Source organism: Juglans microcarpa x Juglans regia, chromosome 2D, assembly GCF_004785595.1.
Source record: "Juglans microcarpa x Juglans regia isolate MS1-56 chromosome 2D, Jm3101_v1.0, whole genome shotgun sequence".
Classification (NCBI taxonomy): Eukaryota; Viridiplantae; Streptophyta; class Magnoliopsida; order Fagales; family Juglandaceae; genus Juglans; species Juglans microcarpa x Juglans regia.
Genome location: NC_054596.1, coordinates 30,538,108 through 30,559,376, shown reverse-complemented (window position 1 = coordinate 30,559,376; position 21,269 = coordinate 30,538,108). Strand labels below are relative to the sequence as shown.

Here is a 21,269-nt window from a genome sequence, read left to right as displayed (position 1 = left end):
CATTATGAAAAGAACAAATTATTTTCAGTCACAAGATATTTTCTTTAAAAAACAAGTAAGGATAAAAATTTGAAAGAATTTACAAGACATGTTTATGCAAACCACAAACAAAACTTTGTCAAAAACGTTGTAACTTCGATCTTCCATCCCCAAAATTGGATTAAAGCATCTTTTAGATATTTCTGAAGAAAAATTCTTCTCATCAGTCACTATTCACTATCTCACACCCTATAAAAAATACTCTCAAACCCTGAAAAAAAAAAAAAAATCTATAGTGACTGATGTATAATATTCCTCATTTCCGAACGTCCAATTCAATTTTTTTTTTTTCTTAAGAGAGAGAAATGAGAATCGCAAAGCAAGACTTGGAGAGAGAGCAATGCATAATCGCATAAATTGGCAACTATACCGGCGTTGAACCTTATTCCGTGCAATACAAAAAGGGACTTCGGAAACAGAAGACGAATTTATAGTTTGACAGGAAAACCTTTCAGTACAGACAAACACTCCATATTAGAGCCTTGTTTACCGCCATGCAAACAATAGTGTAAATATTTAATACAAGACCATTTAGTAGTTCATCAAATATTTTCTTGAATTTGAAACAGATACCTTAAAAGATAAGCTGAATAAAACTCTCAAATATGCTTATGCGGAGCCTCACCTTCTTCCATCTTCTTTCGCATCTTGTATTGCAAAGTGGCAGGAGCACAATCCAATGGTGTTTCTCCTGAAGAAGCAAGCAGTAGTAGAAGATTCCATTAGATCGGTTGGCAACTACAAGTATTCTTGGCTACATAATAATAGTAATAATGGCTGAATATAGTAATAATAATTGTAGCCACCTTCATACACATGAATTAAAGAACAATGAATTAGCAAAGGAGATAAGCATTGTTGTTTTTCATACGCCCACCAGACAGGCACAACCTTCTCATATGGGGGTGTGTTGCCCAAGGGAGCAACACCATGTGCAAATTGGGACGAGGACCCCACCTTTTTTTCCGGTTCTCTTCTTTCATATTTTGTAAATATTGGGAGACTTTCTCAAGACATATCAAACAAATTAAATACCACTTCCTTCTCAGATTGTTTTGACTAGACAGCCTAATACTTCAAAGCTTTATTGCAAAATCTAGGATGGGCAGAAAGTGTTTCACCTGAACATCCCAGTCAAGCCTGGGATATTCACCAAGTATTTTTCAAAAATTCTCAACATTTCTCATAACATCATTCCCAAATATCACTCAAATACAAAAACCTTTATACTTAAATTTTCAACTTTTCATCTAATCATTACCTAATCATTACTAAAACACAAAAATCAATACAACTTTTTTTTTATTGGCATCGGGTGTCCAGAAACAATGTCCCGACTAATCCTGGGGGTAGACAGGCCCTCAACAAGGTGTTTCCCACAAGTGCACCTCGGGTAATTCAAGGGAAAAATCCCTCAGTCCGATGGCCCCTAGAGATTGTTTGCACCCAAGAGAAATTGAACCTTAAACCTTGGGGGAGCACCTCGGTTAAAAATTAATACAACTTTTACAAACTCCAAAACAAAAATTAATCTTAAAAAATTATATTCAAACAATTTTTCAACTTTATCTATCAACTTTCACAAACTCCAATACAATACTTATTTTAAAAAGATTTTTATTCAAAATTTTCCCTCTCCTTTTCCAAAACCTAATCTCAAACAAATTCCCAAAATTCTCAAATATTTCAAGAACATTTTTGGTAACCAAGCATGTCCTACTCTACTAGCTAAGAGAACTAGCATTGGACTAGCCAAATGCCTTCAAGTAAGACTATGAGCTACAATAAATCTATTGCAAAAGTCATATTTGGTGATTCACTGTTCACAAACGAAAAACATATTTTATTGAAAAATAATCTAGGGAAGTGGTCCAATTTTCAGTGCAAACCCAAGAGTTTGATATTCTCCATTGTTTTACATTTAATCTGTAAGCAACTTTTTACTTTTTGATTACTTGAGGTCGGATTTTAAGTTTTCTTGTGTTTGTTATTTGATATATACATATATATATTTTTTTAATTTGACCACAAAATTGATTAAATTAATGTTCAATTTTATCATTATAAAGTATCTTTATCAGGGTTGACAAAATGTGTTTGTTGGAAAATTAGGTTGAAAAAAAATAGTTGTCAAACAATAATTTAATTAAAAATTAAATTATTAATTAACATATGGTTAGTATAATTACAAAATTTGAAAAAAAAATATATAAAAAAATATTATTATTAAAAAATAATATTTTATTATTATTTTGACTAATAGATGGATAATCCAATGTGGAGTTATATCTTGAATGACAAAGGCAAAAGGCATATCATGTGATTTTAGGCAAATTTTGGCTTTGGCTTTGGCTAGACCATTGCCAATGCTCTAACAAGTCAATCAAAGTTCCATTCTAAGTGGACCAAGGATTAATTACCCTGTGCATTCTTGTAATCCATGCTTGCTCCACACTCCATTAGGATGAAAGCTATGTCGGTTTGATTAAAGAGTGCCGCCTACACCCAATTACTGATATCAGTATCAAGCTTTTTGAGCAAGGGAACACATAAAAAACAAAAAAAGGCATCAACTCTTATTCACTCACAATTGATTACAAATCCCAGTGACACAAAAATAAAGAAAAAAAAATTACATATCCCTGTGAGTGGGTGTGGGTGAGAGAGAGAGAGAGAGAGAGAGATCAGTACCAAATGTAGCAAAGACAATCCTTGCTTGTCGCGGTAATTTGCATCCACACCCTACAAATTTGGCAAAGCATAAACTGATTTTCAAAGTTTACTGTTGCATTAAAATGTGGAATACCTCGCTCAGAAGTTTCTTTACGGCAGCAGTGTCACCATTCTTTATAGCTTCTCTTAAACCCTAAGAACAACATTGTGCTCAATAAGTAAATAATCCACAGCAACTAAAATAATTCTCCACATTTGGATTAATAGATAATCCAGAATATATACCTCCCCATTGGGTTCATAATCCATCTGAGGTTCATTCAGATTACCATTGGTCACTTGACCCAGATTGAAAACAGAACTGCAAAAGAACTATCAATTAATAAAGATATACAGTTCAAGAGAGCAAAATGACAGTTTTGAAAGTCAATAATTATTATCCAGCATGATCAAATACATAATTGCATTGTCAAACTTACAGGAAATGGAGTTATATACTTCGTAAATAAGAGCATACAATAAATGCTTGATGGAACTTGAAAGGCATAAGCTATATTATGATCTTTACATGTACAGAAAATTGAATTGAATACAACAGACTTCCACCCATGCCGAACAGAAACGTAACAGGAAAAATTGAATCCTTCAGAAATCGGAAACAAAAATATACTGAGTACATGAAGCACCATCCAGCTGAGAGAACAATTAACATCAGATTGATCTTCATTGTATGATGATAAATCCAATTTTTTTCTGAATTGAAATTAGGTTTTAATCAGGTCAGCCAGAATAAAATAATAGCGGCTAGAATGGTTTCAAGTCCCCTAGATTACAGAGAAAAAACTGCAACAATATATTTCACACAACTAACAGATATTCATAAGCAAAACCAAGGTTTAAAAGTGTAGTGGATTGGGAAGAAAAGAGATTTGATATTTAAACCCTGAAGGCAACATACCTCAACTTGTTGCTAGAAGTGGCACCTCTATTCCTTGGAATGGTGTCCACCTTCTTTGGTTTTGGATTAGTTTGAGGAGTAATGTTTGACGCACTTTTCCTCTGCCACAAACGAGAATCAAATCTGTTAGGTGCATGGACAATATATGAGATTCATCTAAAGATCAAAAGTAATCATACCTGCAGAGGGAGTGCATCAGCCGGGGGGCCTGGAGCTTCACAAATGCATAAAGGCATTCCACACTTACATTCCGAAATGACTGACACAGATCGATGCTCTTCAGTTGGTCGAGCTTTAGAATCTACATCAGCACTTATGTCTAATTTAGAAACTGTATCTGTTACACGATCAACTCCATCTAAAGAAGCTTGTGGATCATCTTTTCCAGATCTGTGCTAAAACAAATTCCAAAATTAAGGACATACACTGAATCTCCAAGGAAACATAGAAGCTTCTTTAATGCTCGGGCATTTTCAGAGTATCAAAGCCCAAAAGCATGCTTTAACTTTCAAAGATTTGACAGAATAAAATATATTAATAAACTAGCCCAAAAACCTTACAAAGCTAAGAATTCGAACTACCAGGATCAAAACTTAGAGTTTGTGATGAGATGGAAATTTAATGATCAAAGAGCATTTGTGGGCGTAGATGAGTTCCAAGAAATCTCATTAATTGGGTCAATCATGGATCAGATAATCAAAGTTCAACATGAAAACTTTATTAAAGTTCTTCTGAATTAAGGCCTAGTTTGTTTTTGCAAATGAGATGAGATGAGTTGAGATAAAAGTTAAAAGTTGAATAAACTATTGTTAGAATATATTTTTTTAATATTATTTTTGTTTTGAGATTTGAAAAAGTTGAATTGTTTATTTTATTTTGAGAAAATTGTAATGATTAGATGAGATGAGATGAAATCAAAAGTTTTGTGAAAGTGAACAAGGCCTAAGTTGCAGGGCCCGATTGCAATAATTGTTTTTGATCAGCCAGACTGCAATAATAATTAGACAGGAACAAGAGAGGTGCCGGAAACCTGAGAAGTTTTCCCACTTCGAATGTATGCTATTATCCTCTGATGGCTTCTGTAGTCGAACATAGAGAGAGAGAGAATGAATTCGTATTTTCATTAACATTCAACATCCTATACATACTACATACAAATGACCATTGTATACTCATAAACTATACTAATTACAACCATGTCCTCTAACACTCCCCCTCAAGCTAGGGCATATATATCATATAAACCTAGCTTGGAACAAATAAGCTTTAACCGACTACAACACAATGGTTTGATAAACATATCTGCAAGTTGATCAGCAGACTTCACAAAGGATGTAGAAATGTCACCACTTAGAATCTTATCCCGAATGAAGTGACAATCAATTTCAATGTGTTTAGTCCTCTCATGGAATACAGGATTAGACGCAATATGCACTACAGCTTGGTTATCACAAAATATCTGAAGAGGGACAGGAGCTAGAAACCCAATCTCTTGAAGAAAGTGTTGCAACCATGTCAGCTCACTAGTAGTGTGAGCCATTGCTCTATATTCGGCTTCTGCACTAGACCAAGCTACTATTGTTTGCTTCTTACTCTTCCATGTAACCAAGTTACCTCCCACAAAAGTACAATATCCAGTAGTCGATCTTCTATTTGAAGGAGATCCAGCCCAATCAGCATCTGAAAACGCTTCAATTCTAAGGTGTCCATTTGGTCTATACAATAGTCCAAGGCCAGGAGCTCGCTCAAGATAACGAAGAATATGGATTACAGCATCCCAATGTGAGACCCTGGGCGTTTGTAGAAATTGGCTCACTACACTCACTGCATAAGAGATATCAGGTCTAGTGATAGTAAGATAATTTAATTTTTCAACAAGTCTTTGATACTGACCTAGATCTCCAAACAACTCACCTTCATCTTTCAAGAGTTTACGATTTGGGTCCATAGGAGTGTCAATAGGTCATGCACCTAACATGCCAGTTTCTTCCAGAAGATCAAGTACATATTTTCTCTGAGATAGGTTAATGCCTTTTTTAGATCTACTGACTTCAATTCCAAGAAAGTACCTAAGTTTGCCCAAGTCTTTTGTCTGAAACTGATCATGTAAAAATTGCTTCAGCCTAGCAATTCCAGCTGAGTCACTCCCAGTAATTACAATGTCATCAACATATACAATCAACAATATATGACCTGCATCACTGTGTAGGTGAAATACCGAGTGGTCTGTTTGGCATCTATGAAGACCAAATGTTAATACAGCATCAGAGAACCTCCCAAACCATGCTCGAGAAGATTGTTTCAACCATATAATGCCTTTTTTAACTTGCACACAGTACCTCGATACTCCCCCTGAACAACAAACCCAGGTGGTTGCTCCATATACACTTCCTCATTTAAGTCGCCATGTAGGAATGCATTTTTAACATCCAACTAAAATAAGAGCCAATCCAAGTTAGCAGCAAGAGAGATCAATACCCGAATAGAAGAAATTTTGGCAACTGGGGAAAAAGTCTCATCATAATCAATGCCATAAGTTTGCGTGTAACCCTTAGCAACTAAGCGGGCTTTCAGACGTTCAACAGACCCATCAGGATGAAATTTGATTGTATATACCCATCTACAACCAACAAGGTGTTTACCAGGTGGTAGAGGAACAAGATCCCATGTCCCATTATGGTGAAGAGCATCCATTTCATTTTTCATAGTTGTCCTCCATTCCGAATCAGATAAAGCATCATGAACTATCTTAGGAACATAAAGTTTTGAGAGTTGAGAAGTAAAGCATGAAAAAGATGGAGATAAGGCATGACAGGAGACATATTGGGCAATCGGATGTTGAGTAACACAAGAACAAGTACCTTTTCGGAGAGCAATAGGTGGAGAGTCTGATGCACTAGGTAACTCAGGATCTGAAGATAGAGACAAGATTGGTGGAGGCATGGGAGCTGGGGGCCGCACGCAACGCAAGTACACCTGTAAAGGAACAAGGGAAGGAACTGAGGAGGATTGGATAAAAGTGGATGAGTGTGCAGGAGAAAGGGTAAGAGTAGGTAATGGTAGAGGATCACACTCAACAACTGAAGATGTTGTCGAGAAATAGGGTATGGACTCAAAGAAGGCGACATCAGCACTAGTGAAGTAACGTCTAAGAGCAGGACTATAGCAGCGATATTCTTTTTGAGTCCGGGAATAACCAACAAAGAAACACTTGGTAGCACGTGGATCAAGCTTATCAAAGCCTGGGCCAAAGTTATGAACATAGCAAATACACCCAAAGATTTTTGGAGGGAGAGAAAAAGGTGGAGACGAAGGGAACAAGATGGAGAATGGAGAGGAACCATCGAGGACTGATGAAGGCATACGGTTAATAAGGTGACACGCAGTAAGAACACCATCACTCCAAAAACGTTTAGGAACATGCATGTGCAATAAAAGTGCTCTGGTTACATCTAACAAATGGTGATTTTTGCGTTCAGTCACCCCATTCTGTTGGAGTGTATAAGAGCATGAAGTTTGATGAACAATTCCTTTATTACTTAAGTAAGTAGCAAAGGCACTAGATTTGTATTCTTTAGCATTGTCAGAATGCAAAACTTGAACTTTTTGTCTAAATTGAGTTTTAATTTCTTTCTGAAAGATTGTGAATATGGAAAGAAGTTCAAATCGTGCCTTCATTACAAACAACCATGTCATACGAGAATAGTCATCAACAAATGTAACAAAATATTGAAACTTGTTTGATACAATGTTGATGGGTCCCCATATATCAGAGTGAACCAATTCAAAAGAACTAGATACTCGATTATCAACTTGAGGTACAAAAGACACACGATGGTCTTTGCTAAGCTGACATGCTTCACAAGGAAAGGAAGATGCACTTTCAAGATTCCTAACTTGGCGTTTCAAAAGGTAAAGAGACGGGTGTCCAAGGCGACAATGCCATTCAAAAGTAGATGAGGATGTGAGGGCTCGAGTGGGTGACTGTTTGACATCAAGGTAATACAGACCACCAGCTTCATGCCCCATACCAATCTTCTTCCCCGTCTTGAGATCCTAAAAGATACATACAGAGGGATAAAAGGTCATAGAACATTGAAGAGTTTGAGTAATTTGACTAATGGACAACAAACTAAAGGGAAAACTAGGAGCATATAGAACAGATGACAAGGATATAGAATCGGTGAGCTTAGTGGATCCAATGCCTGTAACTTTAGCAAGAGAACCATTAGCAAGAGTAACACTCTTTGGAGATGTTAAAGTATCTAACTTAGATAAGGAATAAGACAAACTGGTCAAATGTTCATTAGCTCCTAAATCGATGATCCATGGATCTTAAGTAGATGAGACAAGACAAGCGGACGCTGTACCTGAATGGGCATGAGTAGCTATGGAAGATGAAGTCGCTCGTGTGTGAGCCAAAAACTGATCATACTCATCCTTCGATATGCTAATCATCTCTGGAGTCGGGTCGGAACTCGTTGACGGTGATGTAGCATTTTGGCAAATAGCTTGATTAGCGGATCCAGATGGTCTACCATGGAGATCCCAACAATAGTCCACTGAGTGGTTAGTGCGACCACAATGAGTGCACTTACGAGATTCACGACCTCGAGTGCGATTACCTCTGGCATCACGCCCCCCACGTGCACCTTTACCACTCCGGCCTCCACGCCCACCGGGAGCAAAATAGGAGGCAGCTAAAGCGGATCTCTCATTACTCTGATCTGAAGAAAACTGAGATCCTTGTCCAGATAATGTGGCTCGCTGAAGCCGGGAGAACACATCAGGAAATGAGGGAAGTTGTGGACTTGCCAGAATTTGAGAACGCATTGACTCATACTCAGGTTTTAAGCCAACAAGAAACCGAACAACATTAAAATCTTCTCGTTGTTTTAGCATACTTTAAACATCAAAAGTGATAGGTTGATACATTCTGAGTTCTTCACATATGCTTATCACTTGAGAATAATATTCTTCTAGGCCCAAAGCACCCTGTTCCAACCCAAAGAATTGCTGACACAACTCATAAATACGGGTTATGTTCCCAGCACCCGAATACATCTGTTTGAGATGCGTCCACACCTCTTGAGCGGTGTCAAAATGTATTAAGCTGGTGCAAATATTAGGCTCAATACTGGTCAACATTATGGACAATATTTGAGCATCTTCTTGCTCCCATTGAGCAAATGTAAAACTAGCTGAGTCAGGTATTGGATCAATCAAGTGAGTACGATGAAGACCCTTGCCTTTCAAAAAAATTTCAACAAATTTTGACCACAACATATAGTTTTTTCCATTCAACTTTACCGAAGTCATAGGCATACTAATGTTTGGTGCAAGAGACATTGACTGAAATTTAGTTGTCATGGAGAAAAGTATCACAACAATTCAATTTGGAGTCAAGAATACACACAAAATATGAAATATGGATGAAAAACTTGGAGACACAATCTGGAAAAGTAGAAACCCAGATTAAAACCCAAATTTCGGATCTGTATTGGTCGAAACAAGCCTGTACCAGCCGAAACAAGCAAGTATCGGTTCAGAATCGGCCTGTATCGGGTCTGAACCTCTCTGTTTCGGGTCTGAACCGGTATGTATGAGATTGTTTCAGGTATCGCCGGTACCGGCTTCAAAAACTAACCCTAAATTGGAATAGGTTATCCCAAACGAGGATAGCTTATCCTAAACAGGATTAAGTTTACCATATACGTGTTACCAAACATACGTTATCCTGGATAGAAATAAGACCTTACTCTAGATTGGGGGCATACATAGTCGAGGACAGGATAGTAGAGACCTGCCACCAAACACTCCGAGACGTCGACGTCGCCAACGATAAACAGGGCTTCTGGCAGCGGATGACGGCAGGAGACACACCAGTGTGCACAAAAAATGCCGGCGATCTCGATTCTGGTGTCCAGTACCGGAGACGACACCTGAGGTCATCGGAAACACCTTGAAACAAATACCGGCCACCAACAACGAAGAGGACAATGGTCACTAACCACCACAGACAACAACGATGATACCACAGCGCCGTCGCACAACCACCACTAACTCCGTCACACAACCACAACCACCACTGGCTTCGTCACACAACCACCACTAACTGACTACACTTTTCTCTGATACCATGTAGTCGAACATAGAGAGAGAGAATGAATTCGTATTTTCATTAACATTCAACATCCTATACATACTACATACAAATGACCATTGTATACTCATAAACTATACTAATTACAACCATGTCCTCTAACAGCTTCCATTAACCAGTAACAAATTTGATACTTGTCAGGCTGCGCCACCACAGACATGAAAGATATAATGTCAATCAGTAACCTGGGCTATTGTTTCGAGCAGAGGAAGTCCTCCAGTAACTACCTCTCTCAGTACATTATTATCCACGCACCTGAATTATGGTACAATTCTTAAGATCCAAAGTCTAGCAATTATCCAACCACGCCAAAGTTTAATTAAGCTTCTTAACGTCCAAAGCTAAGTAAAACAAATAAATGTATACATAAGAGATAATATGCACTACCATGTGAATAGTCTACACTATTGTATTTGTTGAAAACCACAGCCGCACACTAGGTTACCTTAATTAAGCAAAGAGAGCATATATCTACTCTGTTGACTATCATGGCAAGAATTTGGAAACTCTAAACCAGTAGCAGGTGGGAATATTGTATTGTTTTTCAAGGATAGATTTGGAGAGAACCATGCTGCCACAAAACAGCATCCAATTTCAATTCTAGGATGTGAGATTCAAAGTGGCCTTGTCAACAAGCATGACTGGAAATGCATAGAGAATGGGTACCTTTATAGATCACTAAAATATGTGAATAGGCATCAAATGATGGAAGCGTATAATCTAATCCATAAAGATGCCTACAAAACTGTTCCCAAATGAGTCTTAATCCCCAATGAGACATAAACTCCATCAATAAAGGTGGGACACATTTCTTCTTCTTAGGTTGACATTATATTCTCCACCAATAAAGACCAAAAAATCAGTAGCTGTAAGCACTACATAATGAACCTTGACCCCAACAGAAAACCAGGATCAATTGTTTGGCATGCCCAAATCAAAAGAAACCATATACACAAGACAAAGGCATGAGCCTATAGAACAGATCATGCCGAATGAAAAAGCATGCCCCTATAAAATAAACTAGTCTAGAAGTTTGTAACACCCAAGCCCTAGAATCACCAAAGGGAAAATTCTCAGTTGATAGGAGGCTGCTGCATCCAACACTTTCAGAAGACCCTAAAAGAGTTGAATTTCTTGACTTGCCAAGAAATCCTACTGATAATAGGAATCTTAACCTTGCTAGGAAACCTAGTCACACTAGGAAACAACCAAGAAACCTAGATGTTAACTCTAACAACACTTAGGGTGGTCCTATCATGATTACAAATCTGATTTAGAGTGGTCACAAGATCAAAATTCTGAGAAATTTCTAGAACTTGCTGCTGCTGACTTGGAGGGTTATTAGGAGTCCTAATCTTGACAGAAACCAAGGCATAATAGGAAACTGCCAAGACAAATTTGTTAAAGACAAGAAAAGGGCTGGAACAGCTGGCAAGAAATCAAGAAAACCCTAAGAGACCCTACTGTGGCAGCCACCAGAATCTCCTAACAACTATAGGAATACAGCTCCAACTAGGAAATCAAGAAACAGCCCCTAAAGCCCTAGAACTCCAAGTCTGCCGCCCCGCAAACTTCAAGAACTTATCCCATTGAAACTCCAGCTGCCACCAGATCTGCCTAGAATACAATAAAATTAGGACAGCCTAGGATAAAACCTAGCAGCTGTGGCAAGTCCTCATTGGCCTAAGATTCTTAAACCTTGTCAAAAACCAAGTCCCATACTCTATGAAAACATAGACTGCCACGCCTCTCTCCTCATCAAACTCTTAAGAAATGTTCAGCAACATCAGCCCTAAGGACCTGCCTCTGCCGCAAGCCTCCAATACAAGAGAAACCCTGCAACACTTACTCTCTTTCGACTCAACCTCATAGGCATCAAAATCATCAAATCCCTGCCGTGCTACCCCGTATCCCTGCCTTTTTCATTGATTCTCACAATCAAAAGCCAGCTAAGAAACACCCTCACACCCTCTGCTTTACGACGCCTGCTACATCACCTCTTTCTTTAAGATCTCTTGCCAATCTTTCTACTGAAACCCTAGGAGAAGCTGTTGCCATCCAAGGTTAAAGAAGAAGTCCAGCTGCTGCCACTAGATTATTTCTACTGTGCCGACAACCTAGGTATGATTATCCCTCTAACTTTGCATACCTTTAGCCATTAAATATAGAGTTGAGCATTAACACCCTAAACCATGATGCTGTCCATGTTTACAGCACCAAACTGCATACTGAGAACCATGAGTTGCATGACTCTTTAAATTCTTGTTAAATCTCATCAAATTTTGAAAGGGGTTGCTGTAACAACCCCAAAATGCCCCAAACAGCCACCAAAGTTGGATTTCTTACACTAGAAACGCCAAGATGCAAGGACATGCATACATACAGCATAAAAAAAAAAAAAAAAAAAAAAGAGTATAGCTTCATGTAGTATAGCTTCATGACAAATTCTTTTTTGGTAAGTAAAAGTATTATGGATAGGAAACGGCATAGCCCGAGTACACAAGGAGTATACATCAAATATGCCTAATTACCACTAAGCACTAGTGAGAGAGCTTCATGACAAAATTCATGATTAAAACCCAGACTTTTACACAGTTAGCGTGCTGCCATAGAGTGGGCAGCAACCCCAAAACTGACCAAAGGGTCCAAACTACTCTTTTGAAGCCCTAAAACATGTCAAACAGCCACTGTTATGATTCTGACAGCAACATGTTCTCATCCACGAAACACCATACAAGCATGTGATTTCTTAGAAGTTGACAAGATGTTGATTGTGTGATTGAATAGGTGATTTTGACGCACTCAATTATTGCATAAGCTAAGAGGTAAGTAACCATGATCCCACCCTTTGAAATATTTTATGTAAGAAATCATGATTACATCCTTTTTATTACGATCACACTCTTTTAGAACAAAGTGATCATCCTTTTCTAAGCTATATGATATGTACATGTTTTGATCTATGACTATATGACGTATGGCTTATTCTATGGTAGCCCATATTTCATGCACCCATATTTCAGTAGGGCCGGGGAACTTTCCCCAATATACAAGATATGAGGTGGGAGATGGTTTGATATTGCTTATTTTTAGGATGCAAACGTGGCGGACCATTTACAATTCTCTAATAACTCTCATCAGTGGGATGTTGATTTTACGAAACTGCCATATGGTTGGGAAGTGGATCTTTGTAATAATTTTTTTGATCAGTTGTATTTGATTCAATTGATAGAAGATAGTGAAGACAAGCTTTATCTCCCAACGATAGTAGCACTTTTTTATGAGCAATATATGGCAGAACAAGGCTCCCATGAGAGTGGCTTTTCTTGTTTCGACAAAAGCTTTAAGGAAGATCCTCACCTTGAATAATTTAAGAAAGTAGCATGTTATAGTGATTGATTGGTATTGCAGGTGTCAGAGGAGTGGGGAAACAATCCATCATGTTTCACTTCATTGCGAGGTAGCATGCCTTATGGAACTTTCTTTTTTATCTTTTTTATCTTTTTTGGGCTACATTAGGCCATGCCTTGACAAGTAGTGAATCTATTTGTGTTGGAAAGGGTAGTTTGATTGTCATCAAAGTGAAGCTTTATGGAAAATGATCGGAGTTGTGAAGACTATGAGAAGACGATGGCAGATCTCAAGGCCCTTCCAAAACCTTTTACCATGGGATGATTGCTCATAATTTTTTTCTTCTAGTTCTATCTACCAGGATCTTCTTGATCTCAACTTTCTATGGTTAGTTGTATCTCTTGTATACACCTTGTATATGTGGTTAGCTCCCTGAGTATTAATATAATCTACCTTATTTATCAAAAAAAGAAAATTTTCATTCACAAATCCATAAATATTCTTGAAGCCAACCTGAAGTATCATAGATATTCTTGATTGGAGTCAACCTTAAGTACAAGCTCATTCGTATTAGAATTCTAGAAATCTCAACATTCTTCATTATGCATCACTAAGTTATTTCCTAACCCAAATAAGTACAATTACTAGAAAGCACCTACAGCAAAGAAATAAAGAATGGAACAAAAACTTGAAGGAGTCACATTGCAATAACTCTACTAAGATATGTAAATGATTTTTCATCTTACTGATGGTATTCAGTTTCCAATTACTTCCATTAATAACAAACAAAAAACTCACTTCATATTCAGTAGCGTGATTTACCTAGAGGAATGGTTAAAGCAGTCGGCACAAACTCTAACAAATGAGTGAACGCCAAATTGTGGTAAGGCCTGAATTTGTGCAGAGAGAGGTCATTAGCTATTGGTAAATTTCATTGCAAAACAATAAAACTAGCCAGGACAAAGGGGAAAAATCCTACCATTTGATTTGATGAATGTTCACTGCACAAAGTCCTCCCACAACTTCGGCAGTGATGCTGCCACACAAGAGAGAAGAGAGATAAAGTCAGGCCAAATTCTAAAATCGACAGAACCAACAATATCATTTTTGATTGAAACAGAACCAACAATATCAACATGTTACATTTACAAAAAAAAATCATGGTTGAACAAAAATCAGCATAAGATGAGGTGCATTTATCGTCACTTGGATGTATTCTACGAACTTTAAAGTATAATTACAAACATGTGAATAGAACACAATTTGAAAATATTATGAGCCCGGATAACGGATCTCGTAATGGGGATTTAATGATAAACTAGGTTATTAAAGAAACCTAGAAACTCCTTCAAACAATAGTTTCAAAAAAATTTCTTCTCATCAATTTTATTAATGCCCAAAGGTCACTTTAATAAACAAACCAATCTGTCCAAATAGAAGCATGACTCCAAAGCAAACTTAAAATTACAAACCATCCTAATAGGAAACAAGCTGCCGTCAAATAAAAATTAATTTAATATGAACACAAAGACTCACTGAAAGATGTCAATTAATGACTCCAAATTTTAGACTATTTGATCAAGACTCCTAGCTAGACTTCTACGTGACCAAAGCTAGAACAAACCAACAGACATGATGAGGTAAACTTCTGTATCTCGCATGCCTGTACATGTACATACTCCTATTCATTATAATGTGTTGTTGCCATTTGGACTTGGATTTTGCTGCTTGTGACTTCGGTACCACTCGTAACAGACATTTTCTACAAACAATTTGACAAGTTTTTATGGGAATTTTAACAACACAATTTGAAACTAGCTTATTCCAATTAGAAACTATTCTCTGAATCTTGAATGGTAATAAAGAAAAATGAAACAATATCGTGAGATTTACAAGCTTTAGAAAACAAAATTCACCAAATATCATACAGAATTACATAGTGTCAAAAACCCACAAAGAATAAACTTGCAAAGAATAATCGCACTTCACCTAACGATCGTCATACGTTAGGTGATTTAAAATTAAAAAGGGATTCAGGAATTACATGCCTGGTCGCTTAAAACTCAGATCATAGTTACAGTTTGTTATTACCATCTGTATACATCTTCTTACAGATACACGCACACCACACACACACACACACACACACACACACACACACACACACGTGTATGTGTGTGTGCATGCATATATACACAAACATACATCTATCCATCTATCCATCCATATATAAAGCAACGAAGGGGGTACCCGTCGCCTGAAGGTATTGAAGCTGCATTTGCAGACGTCACAGCGCGCTGCTTCCTGGAAAGGGGGAGGCTCCGATGACATAATCTCTGATCTCTTCCAAACTCTCCAACCTGATCTTTATTACTTTCGAGTTTTCAATCCTCCCTCCATTCGGATGTCCTCGTTAATCTCTTGATCTGAACTCATATCCTGCTTGACAATAAAAACCCGACAAAAGAATATATTCCGAAGTCATACCCGCCGTTTTCGGGGCGAACCGCTCTATTTACCATCTCTTTTTAAACAAAATGATAAAGTTACTATTAAATAATATTTTGTATACAACTATGTAATAAAATAATGATATATATATAAAGATATTTTATTTATGAATAATACTCTATGTACTTATAATTTTACTTATACTTTTAGTTACAAGACTAATTTTATTATTTTTCTTTTGAAAAATAAATTTTATAATTTTCAATATATCAATAACTGATATGTAGAAAAGTAAGTTTTTTATAAGTTTTTTTTAAGTACATTAACATTTTTCTTTATTTATAACCCATAAATCATGTTACAATTGCGAAACAACCACAATATTGTAAGCACTGAAATCCGAGAAGGAATCCCACCAAACAATTATGTCTCGTTTATTTTCACAACTCTTCTCATTTCATCTGATCTAATCATTACACATTTTTTAAATTTTCACACAAAATAAAATAAATAATTCCATTTTTTCAAATTCTAAAATAAAAATAATGTTCTAACAATATTTTATTCAATTTTTAACTTTAAGAAATGATTGATGTAGTCATGCATGTGCCAGCATCGTGCAATCACTTAAAAAAATGAATAAATACGATACTCATATGAAAAGAAATTAATTTTTTAATAGTAGACCTCATAATTTTTCAAAACGATTGCACGACACTTGCGTACTTTATGACTATATATAGTATTACTCCTTAATTTTCATCTCAACTCATCTCATTTTATCTCATCTGTAAAAACAAACGAGGTCATATCATCAACAAATTCTCTTAAAATATATATATATATATATATATATATATATATATATATACATACGGTCAGCATTCCAAACATGTCTAGCAAACTTGTGTGCTATTTCATTTCCAAGGTCTGCCCTTATGTGTTACCATGTATGCACTGAATCTCGAGTCTTGAGTATTGCCTTGCTAGCATCCATCACCATGTTACTAATAGGGGATAAGGTTTGGGTGTTCGGGATTATCTTCATAATCATATTATGCATCGCCTTCCACTTTCCTGGACTATGTTTGTTATGCCCACGTGGCACATTAACTTTTTCTTGCATGCTTCTATAATAACTTTGTCTTTCTTATCCCTTACTATAATCAATATTTTTAATTTCGTTACATTCCAGTTGAATTAGTCAAAATTTTCTGTGCCGAAATCATAACCGGTATTTATGTATGGCGTGTTTCATTTTGGCCAAAATTCTAACTATTTCGAAATGTTTCGACCGGATTTCAAAATTCCAGTCCGAAATTCTGCAGAACCGTAGTTTTGAATTTCACGTAAGAAATTTAGACAATTTGGTCATTTTGCCACTTACTTTTTCTAATCTTTGGACATTTTGTTTTTTTTAGGATTTTACTGTAGATAAGCCATAATTCACCCTCACAATCTACAACTGACAATTTTTTTTCATAAAATATTGAGCGTAGAATAATAAATACTAACCAATGAAAAGAATTATTATTCTTTTTATTTTTATGTTTGCTTCTATTTGTCAACTCACCCATCTAATCACCCAGATTCCACATTCATATCTCTCTATTTCTCTCTCTCCCTCGTTTCATTCTCTAGGCATTATGATCTTTATATTATATTTACTTTATTTCTCATGGTTGCCCTTTTTATTTATATTGTTTTGGATAACGATACACCACAAAAAATATTATAATTGTTATTATTATATATTAAAATATTAATATTTTCTACTTTAATTTAAAATTCTGTATTTACAGCAGTTCAAAGTAGATAAAATAATAATTTTTTTATACTTGTAAACAAATTGTAGTGTAGTTGTTCTTATATCATTTTCCTATTACTTTTAAATGTTGCCTTTAATATCTTTGTGTGGCTTTAATAGAAACACTATAGTGTAATACATTGTGGGCAAGCATTGAAATTGAAGACAGAAATGATTTATATTGATATTTATTTGATGATTCGTTGAAAGATGATTAATTATTGATTTTATCATATTAAGTATGAATTACATATATAAAAATATATTTTATATATTTTTAATATATATATATATATATTTCAAAACAGTACACTGAAACACACTAGTATCGAAATATTTCATTTCAGTACCTAAATCGGAATGATGACCGAAATAGAATTCAAAACTTTTTTATTATAACCTCTATTGCTTCTTTGTGTAGATCATTGAATACAGCCTCATCTATGTTTAGTTTCAGAGTAGCTTGTTGTAACTAGTAACATCCTCAACTTTGAAAAGTTCTATTTTATTATTTATTTAAGGTTATTATTTATGTGAGAGAAGTTTTATTTATTTCTATAATTTTATATTGAGTTTCAATGTAAAACTTTGGGTGATATTATTATTAGACTTTTAATCCAGACCTATTATTTGAGATTTACATTTTAGGCAAGAATTGGGCTCGGGCCCATAAATTATATTTGAAGCCCGAATGGGGTCATTGGACAATGGACACTATTGAATAAGTCACCAAACAGACATTCATTTATGGTGATTAGGAATTTTATTGGGCCTTTAATATTATGGAGCAAGTGTGCCCAAATTTATTGGATAATAGACCTAAGAGTTTATTTAAAAGCTCAAAAGTATTTATTTTACAAGTTGGCTTATTACATATTATATAGTTTCTCATGGATTTGAATGAAATTTTTTCTCACATTAGAGGACAAATTTTGTTGATAGATCCTCTACCACTTGTCACTACGGTGTATTCTTCGGTGATTCAAGAAGAAATAAAGAGAAGTTTGCAAGTGTTCATGATATTAACACTACACCTTTTATGAGCAAAAAAGTGAAACCTTCAAGATCGAATCCTAGAATACAACAAGGTAGAAGGGATAACTTTTCATGCATATTATGGCATGACTAATCATACAGTGGGTAAGTGCAATAAGATTCATGGATATCCCTTGAGTTTTAGGCAAAAGGGAAAGTTTGTTTCGACAATCAAGTCATGGCTTGACCTGAAAGCAACCTCTTGAATCATATAATTCTTTGCCTTTCTCTCAATATGACTGTTATAAATTACTTGCTTTAATCCACACACAACCATCCAATATAAATGGCAATACTCATCAAACAACAAATGTATCCTCCACCCTAAATTCTTTGTCTTCTTCCTCATGTAATTGTCCTAATGTCTCCACTGGGTGTCACTCTAATTTTTCTTTCCATATTGCAATATCTAATTCCTCCCATAACACCTGGATCATTGATGCACGTGCTACAAACAATATTATTCATTCTATAAAATTGTTCACTACTGTTACATGAGCAATTCATACATCAGTTAAACTCCCAAACGGTGACAATGTTTCAGTCACATATATTTGAACTGTGCAAATATCTGACCATTTGACTTAAAGGATGTCTTATGTGTGCTATCATTTTCATATAATCTTCTTCCATTTAGCAAATTAACCTCCTATAAAAAATTTTGTCTCATTTTTATGCTTGACGATTGTTATATCCATGACCTTACCCCATGGAGGATGATTGGGAGGGGTAGAAGACTTGTTGAATTATTTGTTCTACAATAGCCATCAATTAGTGCTATTGAGAAGGTTCTTGATTTTTCTAACATCAATTATGTATCATATCTCAAACTTAATCTTTGGCATAGAAATTTAGGTCATCTTTCTTTGTCTAGGTTACTTGTTCTTTCTCAATCAGCTTTAGACATTATTTTTTCCTAATAAACATGTATATATGGATATTGCACTATATACCCATTGGCAAAGCAAAAACAGTTGTCATTTCCTATTCACTCCTATAATGCTACTTTTCCATTTCATTTGGTTCATTATGATGTATAGGGCCCCTTTCAGTTCCTACTCATGATGATTTTAGATATTTTTTATAACAATAGTTGATGATCATTCCTGATCAACTTGGGTATATTTGATGAAATCCAAATCTAATGTGAGGTCTATCTTCATCTCATTCTATAATTTGGTTCATACACAATTTCATTCAAAAGTACAATATGTAAGAATTAATAATGGTATTGAGTTCAAAATGATAGATTTTTTCTTATCCAAAGGGATTATTCATCAAACTTCCTGTGTTGAAAGACCTCAACAGAATTTAGTAGTGGAGCGTAAACACAAACACCTTTTAATGTGGTCGGAGCCTTGAAGTTTCAGTCAAATATTCCTATAAATTTCTAGAGTGAGTATACTTACTGCTACATATATTATTAACCATATTCCTTCTCATATCCTCCAAAATAATCTCCTCGTGAATTACTCTATGGAACTACTTCATCTTATAACTAGTTAAAGGTGTTTAGTTATCTATGTTATGCTTCAACTCTCAATCAAAATAGATCAAAATTATCTTCTCATGCCAGAAAATGCATATTTGTTGGTTATCCTTTTGGCACAAAAAGAAATAAATTGTTTTATCTTGAGTCTCATGCCTTCTTTATATCCAAAGATGTGTTATTTCATGAAAACATATTTCCACTTGAAAAAGTCTAAACCCAAGCACAAACTTGGACCTGTCCGCAGACGATATCCGATGTAGAGAGAAAAGCACCATTTTGGAGTAAATAAAACGGTGCGTTTAGAAACTTGTGAAATGGGGTCTTCGACTTCTTCAAACAGTGCATTTTACAGATTATGATTTTGTTTCTCTCCCCCTGCTCGACGTCTCTCCCAAGCACTCTCTAAGCCTAACTTCATCCCTCGCATCCCAACCCTAATTACGACTTCTAAGCCCTCGCATCCCAACCCTAACTACGACTTCATCCTTCGCATCCCAACCCTAACCCTAACGCGACAACAGAGCTATTTGGTTTGTCTCCTCCCAGGCACTCTCTCTGTGCCACTCCATCCTTGGTTCCCAACCCTAACCCTAACGCGACAGAGCTGTGCAGTGCCATCCTAGGTGTTGATTCGTAATCCAGATTAAGTCGTGCAATGCCATCCTAGGTAACTTTCCATTCTGTAATGAACCTTGTTGTGAATCTGTAGTAATATTGAATGAAGTTGTCGTAGTGTTCACTGCCATGGAGGGTCATAACACATTCTCTACCTTTTTTTTTATAGTGGACAACTGTGCAAAAAAAGTATAATTTGAAAGGAAAGGTGAAAAGTCAGGGTGATAATGTTGCTAGCCTAGTTCACATAGTGTTATAGCTTTACATGGTAGTTTGTTGGTAAACATGCTTACCAAAAATTTAGAAAGATTTGTCTAGAAACATCAAAAGTATGCAAAGTGATAGATTTTTTCTTATCCAAAGGGATTATTCATCAAACTTCCTGTGTTGAAAGACCTCAACAGAATTTAGTAGTGGAGCGTAAACACAAACACCTTTTAATGTGGTCGGAGCCTTGAAGTTTCAGTCAAATATTCCTATAAATTTCTAGGGTGAGTATACTTACTGCTACATATATTATTAACCATATTCCTTCTCATATCCTCCAAAATAATCTCCTCGTGAATTACTCTATGGAACTACTTCATCTTATAACTAGTTAAAGGTGTTTAGTTATCTATGTTACGCTTCAACTCTCAATCAAAATAGATCAAAATTATCTTCTCATGCCAGAAAATGCATATTT

The 21,269-nt window shown here is 35.8% G+C and overlaps 2 protein-coding genes across 3 annotated transcripts; both read right to left on the bottom strand.

Moving 5' to 3' along the window:
* Positions 1-447: 447 nt before the first annotated feature.
* Positions 448-15,676, bottom strand: LOC121249808 (hepatocyte growth factor-regulated tyrosine kinase substrate). Of its 2 annotated transcripts, XM_041148612.1 has the most exons (10): positions 15,435-15,670; positions 14,164-14,220; positions 14,007-14,074; positions 3,850-4,060; positions 3,671-3,771; positions 2,998-3,073; positions 2,846-2,905; positions 2,731-2,781; positions 2,460-2,538; positions 448-730 (listed from the first exon to the last, which is right to left on the bottom strand). In XM_041148612.1, exons 1-10 carry the CDS (start codon positions 15,513-15,515, stop codon positions 639-641), a joined length of 876 nt encoding a protein of 291 aa, XP_041004546.1. In that variant the 5' UTR covers positions 15,516-15,670; the 3' UTR covers positions 448-638. The 2 variants fall into 2 exon arrangements, with proteins under 2 accessions (XP_041004546.1, XP_041004547.1); XM_041148613.1 differs by lacking the exon at positions 2,460-2,538 and having other exon boundaries at positions 15,435-15,676.
* LOC121249809 lies at positions 7,631-8,812 on the bottom strand. The gene is made up of 2 exons (XM_041148614.1): positions 8,355-8,812; positions 7,631-8,321 (listed from the first exon to the last, which is right to left on the bottom strand). The coding sequence occupies exons 1-2, from the start codon at positions 8,570-8,572 to the stop codon at positions 8,006-8,008; spliced, it is 534 nt and encodes a 177-aa protein (XP_041004548.1). The 5' UTR covers positions 8,573-8,812; the 3' UTR covers positions 7,631-8,005.
* Positions 15,677-21,269: the final 5,593 nt, after the last annotated feature.

Excerpts from the sequence above, each read along its gene's own strand:
- LOC121249809 (XM_041148614.1), bottom strand. The coding sequence starts at position 8,572 with ATGCTAAAACAACGAGAAGATTTTAATGTTGTTCGGTTTCTTGTTGGC. Across the intron at positions 8,322-8,354 it reads TTAGCTGCCTCCTATTTTGC|TGCACGTGGGGGGCGTGATG; the intron begins TCCCGGTGGGCG and ends GAGTGGTAAAGG.
- LOC121249808 (XM_041148612.1), bottom strand. The coding sequence starts at position 15,515 with ATGTCATCGGAGCCTCCCCCTTTCCAGGAAGCAGCGCGCTGTGACGTC. Across the intron at positions 2,782-2,845 it reads TAAAGAAACTTCTGAGCGAG|GGTGTGGATGCAAATTACCG; the intron begins GTATTCCACATT and ends CCAAATTTGTAG. Across the intron at positions 731-2,459 it reads GGATTACAAGAATGCACAGG|GAGAAACACCATTGGATTGT; the intron begins GTAATTAATCCT and ends TTGCTTCTTCAG.